This window comes from Nuphar pumila, chromosome 10 (genome assembly GCF_984573655.1).
Source record: "Nuphar pumila chromosome 10, dmNupPumi1.hap1.1, whole genome shotgun sequence".
NCBI lineage: Eukaryota > Viridiplantae > Streptophyta > Magnoliopsida > Nymphaeales > Nymphaeaceae > Nuphar > Nuphar pumila.
Window position 1 is genome coordinate 102,032,255 of NC_143258.1, and position 14,012 is coordinate 102,046,266.

A 14,012-nucleotide genomic window follows, 5' to 3' on the forward strand; every position below is an offset into this window, starting at 1 on the left:
TATAAAATATCTTCCCTTATGTTGGATCGAGCGTGTTAGTTTTTTCCTTTTTCCTTTTTTATTTTAGAAGGGAAAAGCCTTATTGAATTTGTGTTATAAAAGAGTAAGAGAGGAGTCACCCAATTACAGAATTAACGGTTGTAGTATTGACCCAACCAAGTGAGAGATAGTGAGATACATTTGGCCAAACCGAACGGGCTGTGAGGTAGATATCACCTTGAATAGCGTGGTGGAGCTGGAGTATCAATCCTTGCTCGTCCCTAAAAATTCTGGCCAAACCCTACACCACGCCCAAATTAAAAAGCCACCATTTCCATACCAGTGTGCTGAAAAAAGCCACCATCGCTACATAGTTTGCATAAAAGTTGGGCATTAGAATATAATTGTTTTCAAGTTGAATATGGAGCCAAAATTGTCATGTGAAAGCATGGTTAGCAAATCTCTGTTTAAAACACGTTCCTTTCAATAAATTTGAAAATGAAAAAAAAAAAACAATTAAAACTCCTTTTTCAACAAATCGGCAAAAAAAATGTGTTCTTTTGAAAGAAGTGTTTAGAACACGAGAAAACTTATATTTAAAATACTTATTCAAAAAACTCAGTTACGGATCCAATTGGATTCAGATCATAATGATTCTTGAATCTAAATCTCATTGTTCCTATATCCTAACTTGTTTCTCCTAGACAAATCCCATATACACGCCTGTATTTTACCCCATTTTGTAAAATTAAAACTGAATTAAACCCGCAAGTATTGTTTGACTCGTTCTTTTATACCGTTATTCTCAGCCATCTTTTTGAATGTGAGACCTTTCAAATGACGTATTGTGAAAGTGCAACTGCTGACTAGAATTCGCGCTAAATTAATGCACATCATGCAAGTTAATGATGTTACTATTATTGAGATATGAAGTAAACCTCAAAAACATTCCCGCAGGATTCTCATCACAAATATGCAAATCAGTCACCATTCCAAACTAGTGAATCGTAAACGGCTAAACAAGCAAGAGGGTTATTCAGAATCTCTGGTTCTTGGCAGGTTGTTATGGAGATTTTTAGTTCAAGATAAGAAGTCAGAACACCATGGTATTTTTCATCACATTGCTTGTAGAATCCCTTATTGTGGTTGTCCAAGTGATATACGATCGAGGCTTCAGCTTATTTGCATTATGATAATTCTGTGTGCTAGAAACATGTATTCACTTCTCTATTACAGATTGTTTTAACATCACCAATGGCCGAAACATTTCCCCCTCCTGTTTAGAAGTTCCGCTAGTCTATTATGTGAATGACAGCAAAAAAGTGACCGGATCTGTCATGTCTGGTATCTCAATATTGACGCATAGATTCAAACAATTTCTGCAAATTCAAACAGAAGAATGTGCAACAAAGGTATCCTGCATCCCTCAGTGTTCATGGATACATGCATTTTCTCATATTTGACTTCCAGAACTATTATTATGAAAAGAATGGAAAGAGAAGAAGTGCTCCTACATTGGAAGAGTAACTTCCCTCAAAACTTTTGCAGCATCCTCCGGAAAGATGGGATTTATGTAACAACCAGTACCAATCTCGAACCCCGCAATCCCAATTAGCTGCGGTACAATCTGTATAAACCAGTGAGCGTAAGGCCGACTGTCGGCGCTCATCCGAAATGGAGAGCTGTGAATTATGTAATTGAATGGTGGATCGTTGAGTTGCTTAGAAACCTTGAGCAGCATGAGCTTTAGCATGTGGGCGAGATCAACAGCCTGCCAAGAAAAGCATTTGATGGATGTCAGACCTTTGTTATGTTGAAGATGGAACTATACTGTCACCATGAAAGATGGGCTAAGAGCAAGCAGAATAGCAAGCATGCAAGGGTTCATGATCACAGCATATAGTTCACTAGTCAGGATGGTTTTGTACGGTTTCAATTTGTGATGACTGCCATTGAGATGATGTTCCACAAGAAACTGCTAGAAGTTGAAACATATCAATGGAGGAGGTTACCTTCTCAGAATCTATTTCTTCAAAGTGAGAAGAATGCTGCCGAGGAATTATCCAGATCTCAAATGGCAGTGAAGATGCAAAAGGAGCGATGGAGAAGAAATGGGTTGATTCATCAACCACAAGATCCTCGCTTTTGATCTCACACAGAAGACACTTCCCTGTCTTGCAGAAATTCTCCTTGGCACTGTCGAGCCGAGCAGAGACGGTTGTTGGAACAAAGGGAACACCCATGAGCTGACTGTGGGAATGGCTCATGGATGCACCAGCTGATGCCCCATGATTTTTGAAAACCTGAAATACAAGTTTAATTGAGACCACAATCAAAGCTGCGTGATTGATAAGTATAGGAAAAATAACTGATCAAAATCAAGGGAAACTTTCACCATTTCAATAACATATCATCATATCCAATGATTTTTACACCCTTTATCACAAGATTCAGGTTAATTTGAAACAAAATCCGGAAAAACGGAACAGGAAAAAACACTAGTCACATGGAAGCCAAACAAGTGAAAGGAATCTTCCAACAATTCGGAAAGGACAGAACATCACACGCCATTATCTCCAACATCTCCAGCACAATCTGCATAAAACTACAAACAACTACTTGAAAAAAGTTGTCAACAATTTCCAAGGAGGCTGCATCATAGTCCCCTTAATTTCCTACACATTAACCTACTGTCAGCAACAAAATGGAAACATGAAAAAAAGGCCTTTTTGGTTCATAGGGTTGAAAACCAATTTCATGGGATCGAGGAATTTGATGGAAAAGGCATGTTTGACTCATGAAAGTGAAATTCGACCAAAAAATTTGCAGAAAGGCCATCTCTTGACCATAATGTGTTAAAATGGCACCTGATCTTTTGAGGAATATAGATTCGGTATTTCATGCAACAACAACTACGCCTTCATCCCAAAACAATTGGGGTTGGCGATATGAACCAGAAAATAAAATCATTCTGGGTCTTTCACATGAATCCTTCTCCTCCAATCATTTCTATCTAATGCCATGTCCTCGGTGAGGTTCAAAGCATTCATATCCTTTCCTATCATCTCCATCCAAGTCTTCCTAGGCCTACCCCGACCTCTTTTAACTAATATATTTTCCCATTTCTTCATCTTTCTAACTGGAGCATCATTAGGCCTTCACCGAATATGTCCAAACCACCGTACACGATTCTCTCTCATCTTATTTTCAATGGGTGCAACGCCTACCTTCTTACGTATCTCCTCGTTCTGAATCTTATCTTTTATTGTATTTCCACACATTCATCTAAGCATATGCATCTCAGCTACACTCATTTTTTGAATATGATGTCTCTTGGCAACCCAACATTTTGTACCATATAGTAAAGCGGGCCTAATAGTCGTCCTATAAAACTTTCCCTTCAACCGCAATGGCATTCTACGATCGCACAACACTCCAGTTGCACTTTTCCATTTCATCCACCCAACCTTTATCCTATGATTTACATCTCCATCAATTTCTCCATACTTTTGAATGATAGATCCCAAATATTTGAAACAATCATCCACCAGTATTTCTTGCTCACCAAGCTTCACTACACTCCCATCACCACTTCGTTCCTTATTAAACCGACATTCCATATATTTTGTCTTACTCTTACTCAACTTAAAATCTCTTGCTTCCAATGTCTGTCTCCATAATTCTAACTTAACATTAACCCCAGCTTTAGACTCATCAATCAAAACAATATCATCAGCAAACAACATACACCACGGCACATTTTCTTGAATTGATCTCGTAAGCTCATCCATCACTATAGCAAATAGGAAAGGGCTTAAAGCAGATCCTTGATGTAAGCCAACCGTTATAGGAAAATTGGTTGTCACCCCTCCACAAGTGCGGACATTAGTTACTACTCCTTCATACATATCTTTAATTACACTAATGTACTTGAGAGAAGCACCTTTCTTCATCATTGTCCACCAGAGAACGTCCCTAGGTACTCTATCGTATGCCTTCTCCAAATCAATAAAAACCATATGCAAATCTTTGTTCCTCTCTCTATATCTCTCAATAAGTTGTCTAAGAAGATGTATAGCTTCCATAGTTGATCTTCCAGGCATAAAACCAAATTGATTCTCCGATATCATGACAACCTTCCTCAACCTAGACTCAATCACCCTCTCCCAAAGTTTCATAGTATGACTCATGAGTTTTATACCACGATAGTTTGTGCAATCTTGTATATCACCCTTATTCTTATATAGAGGCACAAAAGTACTCTTCCTTCACTCATTAGGCATCTTATTTGTCCGCCAAATCTTGTTAAAAAGATTTGTCAATCATTCTAAACCTTTCTCTCCCAAGCATTTTCAAGCCTCGATAGGTATACCATCTGGGCCAACTGCCCTTCTTGATTTCATTTTCTTCAAAGCCTCTGCAATTTCTTTCTTTTGAATCTTGCTCATGAAACCACAATTCATCTCATGAAAAGGAATTGAGAAGTCTCCACGATCCTGAGCATGACTTTCATTAAATAGCTTATCAAAATAATCTTTCCATCTCTCCTTAATCTCCTCATCTTTGACTAAAACCCTTTGCGTTTGATCTTGGATACATCTAACCATACCCAGATCCCTCGATTTCCTATCTCTGCAAGCCTATAAATATCATTCTCGCCCTCTTTGGTATCCAACTTGTCATAAACCTCCTTATATACCTTATCCCTCGCATTTCGAACTACTTTTTTAGTTTCCTTCTTTGCTACCATATATTTCTCCAAATTCTCATTATCATGACTCTTACTTAGATTTCTATAACATTCGGTATTTCATGCATTTTATAAAAATATATATCGAATTATATGCAATGGCTTCTCCAAATCATGAACTAAATAGACACCACCTTCATCAAATATAAACTACATGCAAGAAATCCTCCAGCGACTACACTTTCTCACTACATGCATGTATAACTCTACACTACATGTGACACCGCAGTGATCACCGGCGTGGCCAGAGGGGTGGTTGTGAGGGTGTTGAGATGAAGGCACTAGATCAAACCCCACTGATGCACGGCAAGGGTTCCTCGTCGTTAAATAAAAAAAAAAACTCTACATTACATGCATGTATAACTCTGCATATTTTCATTACATGCACATTTGGTCACTACATACACATTTAAGCAAAATTATCATTCTCATGCGTCCCTCATATTTGTATAAATGCTAAAACTATCCTTGACTTCTCTACAATTGACAGTTTACTAAACTACCTTAAAGTATAAGAACACACTAATATACTAATATAGTAATATTTAACATTCTCAGCAAGGGAAAATCTGTAAGAAATCAAAATTTTATTTTTCTAAAAATTCAAGGAAACATTAGTATACATGAAATGTAAAAAATAAAAAACTTAAATATAAAGAAAATAATAAGAAACTATAAAAAATTCAATAAAGTGTCAATGATAGGAAAATCGTGATAAAATTGCAATGTTTCAAAAAATAAGTGATCATTGAAGATGCCATGTTTTTTGGTATCTTATAAGCTTTTGAAAATATCGTAATAAAATCATGATATCCTCAAAATATCGCTTATATTCGTGAATATTGAGCTCATGTGAACAGAAGCCAGCCAAGTCACTTTGCTGCTTAGTTCCGGACCGGCTACGGATCCACTAAACTCAAAATAAGCGGACCCGAACCGGTCATATATCCAACCCAAGCCCCTATTTCTAAATTCTAATCCTTACTTTTGAGAAGGTGTGGGCTCAAAGACCCTTCGCTTTGAGTGCACGCTAATCTGTGTGCTTCATCCCGGCCACCCATTTTCACAATCAACGGTCAAAAAGAGTTTATCTAAGCTATCATCTCACACAAAAAAACAATTCCCGGAACTTGTTAAGTCTTGGCAATCATGTGCAGCCACGTGTAAAGCTAAGAGTTTGTTCCCTAACATATCCTTAACCTTTTCAGTTGATGTCAAGACCAGTTAACCACCCCTAATTTTTGTAAAACTATCGACACGACCTGACGGAACTTGAGTTTCAGGTTTATCGCCGTTCACTGTATCACTATTCATTACTAACAAAACAGAATTAAAAACCCGTGAATACAACAACAGTGAAAACCCAAAAATCAAGCTCTAGCTATAACGTTGCCAGTTGATGAAAGAAAAAGGGTGTGTTTGGTTTTAAAAAATACATTAGGGAGATTTTGCAAAAAAGACTTCTATGCTTTAGAGGTGGCAGCAGATCATTTCGGACTTGATTTTCAAACGCAACCACTGATCAAGGACTCATTTCCTCGACGAAATGACAAAAATTGCATTTTCCACTATTTGAAAAAAAGAAAATGCAAGGAAAAAAGGGGGTTCGTGAATTTCTCATCTTACCTGAACGTACTTGACGGATTCGATGGCGGCGAGCTGCCTGATCCGCTCCTTGTAGGCGAAAATCACGTCTCCGATCTCCGTCGCCGAGAGGTCCGAGAGGCTCACGCCGTGGGCCGGCGTCTCGATGACGACGTCGTGGAAGCCGAACCCCGGAAGGACGATAACTTCCCCGCCGGAATTAGGGTTAGGGTTTTGTAGGGTTCGGCTGAGGGCGGGGTAGAGGTTTTCGATGACGCGGACCTTCCAATCGGGGGAGTCGGGAGGGAACCTGAAGATCTCTGGGGCGCACTCGTGCTCGTGGTGCTTGCAGAAGGCGCAGGATTTCCGGGAGGGATTGGAGCTCGATTCTTCGGGCTTGGTGTGGGACTTGAAGTCAGAGGGCCTCTTCGCCCTCGCCGGGGAGAAGATGACCCACCGGTTGAAGACCACGTCCCATCGGATTTCTTGGATCGATCGCGAGAACGAAGACGCCATGGATTCTTCTTCTTCTTCTTCTTCTTCTTCTTCTTCTTCTCTCTCTCTCTCTCTCTGGGCAACTGGCTTAGGAGGCTGTCAACGGGGCGGGTATCCGATCCATTACAGTGTCTGCAAACCCGCCCAAACAACTAGTTATCACCTTTGAGGTTCAGGTTTTGTCAGGTTAGAAAAATGAAATCTTAAATCCGGATCCATATAAGTAACGAGCTTACTTTTAATAAACTTGATACACAGGTCAAGCCAGGTTCGCTAGATATTTAACAAAAATTATAACCTAAACCCGATCCACATATTACTTGGGTCTGATTTGAGTCGACCCCAATGATACTCAGCATTTTTAAGCATGTAACGAGTACTTGAGTTTAGCCAAAAATGAACAACCAATGTTCGACTATTATAAGCTCGTTAATTGATAATAAATATATTGTACATGTATTTTATATCATAGAGTGCACATGGTTGAAGTGTTTGGATTGCAACCAATAAGTTTAAAGTTCAAATCCTATTGCTATAAGTTTGAAGCAATTATTTATTTTGCAAGTGAGCCAAACCAAGCTTGGCTTAGTAGGTTTAGGGTCTAAGTTTTATTATTTTTAATTTTTTTAAAAAAATAACAAATATATATAGAGAGTCACTAGAATATGAAAACTAATGTGTGTGAACCACGATTTTCATGGACTTTGTTTTTTTTCTTGAATCTAACCGTATGGATTGGTTTTATAAGAACCCGCTCTTGAATCATCAGATTTTGAGGTATAAACTAGAATTTTTTAAGGCTTTAAAATCAATAGCTCATAATCTTTATGAATATTCAAGCATTTAAAAATCACATTTTTTCATCAAAAAATACATGATCCAATGGTTGATTCCTAGCAAATTCACCGCGAGCACATCCACACGGTTGAATTTGCAAAATGCTCATGTTTCTAGTTCTCATACTCTAGTGACTCCATATAAGTAAATGAGCTAGCAAATGTTCCGCTCGTTTAACTCAAGCTCTTCATGCTGAAGCTCAGCTCTACTCAACACAAGAAATGAACCAAGCTCGAACACTTTATATTCAGTAACAGACCATTTACCAGCCCTACTTGACTCAGCTTGCTGTCATATCACCTGAGGAGGAATGTTACATTACATAAACATATCTCAAGCATGAAGCTGTTTCTTCCCAAGGTATTACTGTATATGTAATTCATTGATGCAATTAGTGTTCCCCTTTATGAGCAGCGTGCCTAAAATATTGCAAAATTTATTGAACCCTATAACTGGTTTTTCCTCGTAACCTTTTTCTTTTTTAGAATATGAAATTTCAGAAAAAAATCGGGTGCAATATGATTGCACACTTTTAGTGTGCCGCTGCACCTGATGACCCTCCATCTTGGAGATAGGGCCTGTCAGTTGTGGGGCACAAGAAATGATGGAGGGCGATCTAGTGCAGCGACACAATAAAAGTGTGTGCAATCACGTTGGACCTGATCCTCCCTTGAAATTTCATACCCATACATGAATAGTCACAGGAATAGCGAGGTACTTGGTTGGAGAGAGAGAGAGAAGAACTATAACCATCAACATTATGAAAAAGGTTCAACAACATTGAACCCGCCGAAAACACAAAAAAAGCCCCAGACATGTCTAGTAACCTAGAAAACAAAAATAAAAAACAAAAGACACAGTAAACCGACAAGATTCAGCCTCGAATGGGAGGGGGGGGGGGGGGGGGCAGGGTGACAGATTGCGCTGAAGATCTGGGAGGCTAATGCGCAGAATGGCGTACACATCTGCCAAAATACAATTTACTAATTTATTGAAAACTGTCAGAACTTACCAAAAAATGGCATTGTTGCGGGTCATCCAAACGGCCCACCAAGATGAGAGTAGCCACGTTCGTCAAATAATCTGTCATTTCTTGCAATTGCAAAATGGCTGAAGGCCCCACAACAGATCGATAGCGAACGACTCTTGTCGCACGCTGACAACCGGCTTATTCCAGGTAACCTTAAAGATGTTTTAAAAAACAAGACACTCCCAAAAAAGGTGAAACGTAAATTCTTCGGCCGCCTCACACAACACACATTTACTCGAAAGATGGAAGCCGATGAATTTGAGGAAGTTGTTCGTATGCACCCGTTCGTGTAAGATAAGCTATGCTAGGAAGCATGAGCGAGGAGTCGGTCCCTTACCCTAGATAAGGCGCGCAGGGAACCGGTCCACCCCCGAAGGAAGGAGAGAGAGTTAGCAGGCTTTTGTGCGAAAAGAGCCATTAGGCACAAAGGCACGACCAAAGAACTGTGACTGTGGGCCATCATTGCCATCATTGCCATCATTTGAAAGAACAACAGACCATGCTTGGATCCACGAACGACACAACTGTGACACGGTTTGCTAAATCATGTGGTGGCCACCAAACAACGATTCAACAACCTTGTATTTAGCGAGAAGAACGCTTGCACACGGGAACCCTGATTGGTGCGCAAGCTAGCTTTGCCTCACGACGAGCATCATACTCCTCAACCTGGGATTCGGGACCCCCAAACCCGCCCTATACAGAGGAAGCCTTAGGGTTTCCCACCCCACCAGGTGGTGCTTGGTGTTGATACCTCGCCCAGACCATAGAAAGTTCGCCAACACCCGAGAGAGCTTTCTTACTGACCCTTATAGCCATCAGGAACATAGACATAAAAAATTTTGGCATAGCATTTAAAACGTACTTGATAAGAGTAAGTCTACCAGCGATGGAAAGGTAGGAAGCTTGTCAGACCGATATTTTGCTCTGAACTCTTTGAAGAGTTGTGTTACAGGTTGTCGTTGGGATACACATGATCTGGAGTGGCAGACCCAAGTAAGAAAAGGAGTTTTCCGAGACAGTGCATCCGAAGATCCGCTTTTCCATGGCCAGCATAGACGTAGGGTTATTGACCATAGACAGACAACATTTATCATTGTTTATAGATAAACGTGACATCGATAGGAAAAAAAGAAGGATAAGCTTGAATCTTGACATTTGTTGGATGGAGGCCCTGCCGAAAATAATCATGCCATCGGCATAGGTAAGGATATGACTCAAGAACTTTTGGATACTGAGGGAATCAATTAGACCACACTCCACTGCCCTCTTAAACAAAACCACAAGGCCTTCAAAAATGACGTTAAAGAGTAAAGGAGACAGAGGGCATCCTTGCCGAAGACCACGAACAAGTTTGAAATGCTGGTCATGGACCCCATTGATCTGAATTTGGGACTGGGCATTGGTAACCAGCTTACGCACTCAGCTAGAGAAGCGCCTACCAAAGCCAAAATTCGCCAGCATGTGAAAAAGGAAAGTCCAATGAATTGAGTCATAGGCTTTATGGAAGTCAAGATTAAGAGTGAAGAAAGTTCATCCGTTAATCTTGAGAGAGTGCAACACTTCTGTGGCCAGAATGAAATAATGTTGCAACCGCCTATGAGGGATAAAGGTGAATTGTGCATCCGAAAAAAGTCGAAGAGCGACTGAACGCATCTTATTTGCCATGACCTTGGTGATAATGCGATATAAACCCCCTAACATAGATATGGGGCAGAATTGTGAGATGTCTGATGCGACTGCATCCTTAAGAATAAGAGAAACAATGGTCAGGTGAGAGTGAATTGACAATTGACCGTTGCGATGAAATTTAGCAAAGACACTAAGAATGTCACTCTTAACGCAGTGCCAGAATATGCGAAAGAAATCCACAAAATACCCATCAAATCATCGAGTTTTCCAACCAGACGACTCAAGCACGGCCGCAAAGATTTTGTCTTCAGTGAAAGACACCTGCATCGACTTAGAGAGAGACTGGTCCATGGATAAGACTAATACAAGACCTATAGAACCACTTGCCGAGTAGCTGCAGGAATACAGGTTAGTGAAATAATTAGTAACAGCTGGGAGGACCTAGTCGCACGAGTAGGAAACACCTTTGATGGACATAGATTGAATGGCTTGTCTCATATGCCTATGAGATGCGAAAGAATGGAAGAACTTGGTGTTCCCGTCACCCGCTTTAAGCCATATTACCAGAGACTGCTGCTTCCAATGAATCTCATCATTCAGTCACTAAGATTGCAATAGCAGAGTCAGCTCGACTGATCTAGCATTGAGGCTTTCAATATCGGATGCAAACAGGGAGGTCATAGCCAAGAGAGACTGATGGATAGAAGACAACTCGCGCTCACATTCTTTCAGATATTGAAATTTGCTTATGTTATTGGAAATAAGCCAAGATTTGATGGCGCAAGATAAGCGAAATAGTTTAACCAAGCATTGGGATGTCACTCGGGTCGCATAGTAAGGTCTACTCCAAGACTTTAGGACGATCGACTTGAAACCCTCCTCCTTAAGCCATAATTGCTCAAATCTGAAGGTTATGCAGGTGGAGAAGCCATGCCCCCATTGGATAACAACCTGACTATTATCCGAGACAAATGGGAGAAGGAGACAACACAAGATGTCATTAAGAGAGCCCAGCAGATCCAGAGTTACGAGCACCCAGTCAAGCAGACGGTAGCATGGGCGAGATCGCCAATTGGTCTAAAAGAAAGCTTCACCGATATGGGGAACAGGGTACACCGGTTCATCTGAATAAAGTTTTGGAAGCCAATCATGGAAGCCGAGTAGGAAACCGGAATGCTTGAGTCATTTGACGATAGCAGACAATTAAATTCTTTCATGATAAGATGCTGCTCCTCGAAGGATTCAATTACCCTATTCAGGTCCGACCAAAACTTTTCTCGACGGATTTGGCGGTGGGAACCATACACCATGGTGACCACGGCCGGCTCAGGCTTGGCCAGAAGGGAAAGGGCGATGGAGATGGAAAACGCACCATCGTCCAATTGGTGTAAGCCTAGAGAAGGCTTCCCGAGGATGAGGAGACCTCCCGCATAATGGAGCGCGGGCTTGAAGAAAAAATCTGCACCATGCCAGATTTTGAAAACGACTGAGCGTGAGAAGTCTGCCATCTTTGTCTCACATAGAGCGATGAGATCAGGTTGTTTTTGACAAATCCAGCTCGTAAGGAATAGACGCTTAGAGGGGCAATTCAGGCCCCGAATATTCCATCACAGAATCTTCATAACTGGAAATCCAAAAAACCCTGAGGAGTATGGTTCTGCATCGAACGCCTAGGAGATACCCCAAACTGGCAGAAGGGAGAATGTGATGGTCGTCGACGTCCCTTGATGGAGACCACCCCGCCTAGGAGGTGAATCTCCCCCGATCGAAGGAGGAGGCGTGGTGACGTTTAGGATATGCGGATCAACAGTGACCACAGCCGGCAAATCATCTGCGATAGCAGCAAAGGACTCACGCATAAGATTATAGATGCTTTAGATCTGCGATTGGAGTAGCGATAGATCAAGACGCTGAGCTGCTTCAGCCACAGACAGACTCATTGAGGATGAGAGAGTACTACATGGAGAAGGCAAAATGGTGATCGAAGGAGAGTGCGAGATGAGAGAGCCCTCTTGGCCATCGAAGTCGTACTCCCCGGTGAATAAGGAAACGACAAAGGAAGATGGATTCCAGCAAGCCACGATGAATGGAGGGAGACGAACGAGACTGTTGGAAATCAAGCATAGCAAAAAGACATTGCATCAATCTTTGAAAGACGATACCAAGGCCGAGAGGCCCTGAATGAGCATGCAGATGAATCATGGCCGAACCGAGACTCCAATAAGATGCTGCTGATAGACCCAGGCAGAAACCGAAGCATCTGATACCTGAACTGTCGGCTGCGGGAAAGGCCCAAGATCTGAACCACCATTGATCAGCGCAAACAGAAATGATGATGCAGCCTTTACAGAGGGACAAAGAGAAAACTGTGGCGCCTGGATGACCACTGAAGGACCCCTAGGCGAATCAACCTCGGGCAAGTGGTATCGGCTGCAGCAAAGCCCGCTTCTCGAGCCTCCATGAATCTCACAAAAGACTGCATGGGCGAAAACGAGGCAAAGATGGCTCGAAACTCCCACCATCCCACCCTAGAGTCAGCCCGTCGCCTCAGGGTGGATAGGTACGGGGGGAGAAAGGACTGGGATACATGCTATATGAACCGCCATGCATACCAATCCCGGACTCCAAAGCACAAAGGGGTGGTCCCCCAAGATGAATGAGAACTCCAAAAAAATAGTCAAGATAAGAGGTGACGGCATTTAAGGAGGGTTGTGAGCTCCCAAACCGCGGTGTATGATTGTCGCATGTAGACCCATAGGCAGATGAAACGATAAACGTCAACTTTTGTGAAAATACTCGAGATGAGCAACCACCTTGGACCAGAGTGGCCCCCAATGCCAAGGTCACGATAGGCGAGCAAAGGGTCGACTGAGAACCTTGGAAAACCTTACGCAGGTACGAGGACCCAACGACGTCAGTCAAGAGAACCAGCCTAGCCAATGGTTACCGCTGGTCTCGAATATGGAGGAGCCAACACGGCTACCATAGGATAGAATGTCGGAGTCTAGGCATAGCTAACGCGAAGGAACCGCCTTCCTTAGCTTTTGCCTTAAAAGAACCTCAGGAAGCGAAAGTTGAGATATAGTACTTGAGCCGGTTAGAAGAAATCATACTAACCGCAGCAACCACAAAGCACACGGCCGGCATCCCAGAGCTGCAATCATCACCGGAAGAGGAACCCTCTGAGACGGCGGCAACACTAGATTGATAGAAAACCGGTAATGCGGTGCAGGACCCAAGTCGGGCATTGAGGGCGAGCAGTCCACCAGGATGAATGAGACCGAGATGGTTGAGCCAAAAACGCTTCTCTGTGAACGACATAGGTGCGGACGACGACGGGATAGTCAGCACCCAAATAGAGCCGATCTTGAAAGCCATAAACGAAGATGAAGGGTCTTGCAGTTGGTCGATCTTTACCCAAGGCGAGAATGAGGTTTTGCACCGGGGGTGTTTAACTCGCGAAGAAGCCCATCCAGCGCATCACCAGTCCCCCAGCTTAGCCCGGGGAAGAAGAGAACGAGAAAGACTCCGAAAAAAGACCGTTGCCAGGATGACTTAACCTCCTGCCAGCCACAGACGACTTACGATCGGGGAGACCTATGATAGAAAAAAGGAGCACAGAGCAGGGCGCCGACAGAGCAAGCATGAAGGGATTCAACGTTGATGGCCCACAAGAAACATTGGATGTCACCAGGGAGCAGCGAG

At 42.2% G+C, this 14,012-nt stretch overlaps 1 protein-coding gene across 1 annotated transcript; it reads right to left on the reverse strand.

The window, feature by feature from the left end:
• Positions 1–1,137: 1,137 nt before the first annotated feature.
• On the reverse strand, positions 1,138–6,971 carry LOC149827653 (putative galactose-1-phosphate uridyltransferase). Its single transcript, XM_090019540.1, has 3 exons — positions 6,356–6,971; positions 1,992–2,282; positions 1,138–1,750 (listed from the first exon to the last, which is right to left on the reverse strand). The coding sequence occupies exons 1-3, from the start codon at positions 6,827–6,829 to the stop codon at positions 1,490–1,492; spliced, it is 1,026 nt and encodes a 341-aa protein (XP_089875666.1). The 5' UTR covers positions 6,830–6,971; the 3' UTR covers positions 1,138–1,489.
• Positions 6,972–14,012: the final 7,041 nt, after the last annotated feature.

Excerpts from the sequence above, each read along its gene's own strand:
- LOC149827653 (XM_090019540.1), bottom strand. The coding sequence starts at position 6,829 with ATGGCGTCTTCGTTCTCGCGATCGATCCAAGAAATCCGATGGGACGTG. Across the intron at positions 2,283-6,355 it reads AATCCGTCAAGTACGTTCAG|GTTTTCAAAAATCATGGGGC; the intron begins GTAAGATGAGAA and ends CTTGTATTTCAG. Across the intron at positions 1,751-1,991 it reads AAGAAATAGATTCTGAGAAG|GCTGTTGATCTCGCCCACAT; the intron begins GTAACCTCCTCC and ends TTTTCTTGGCAG.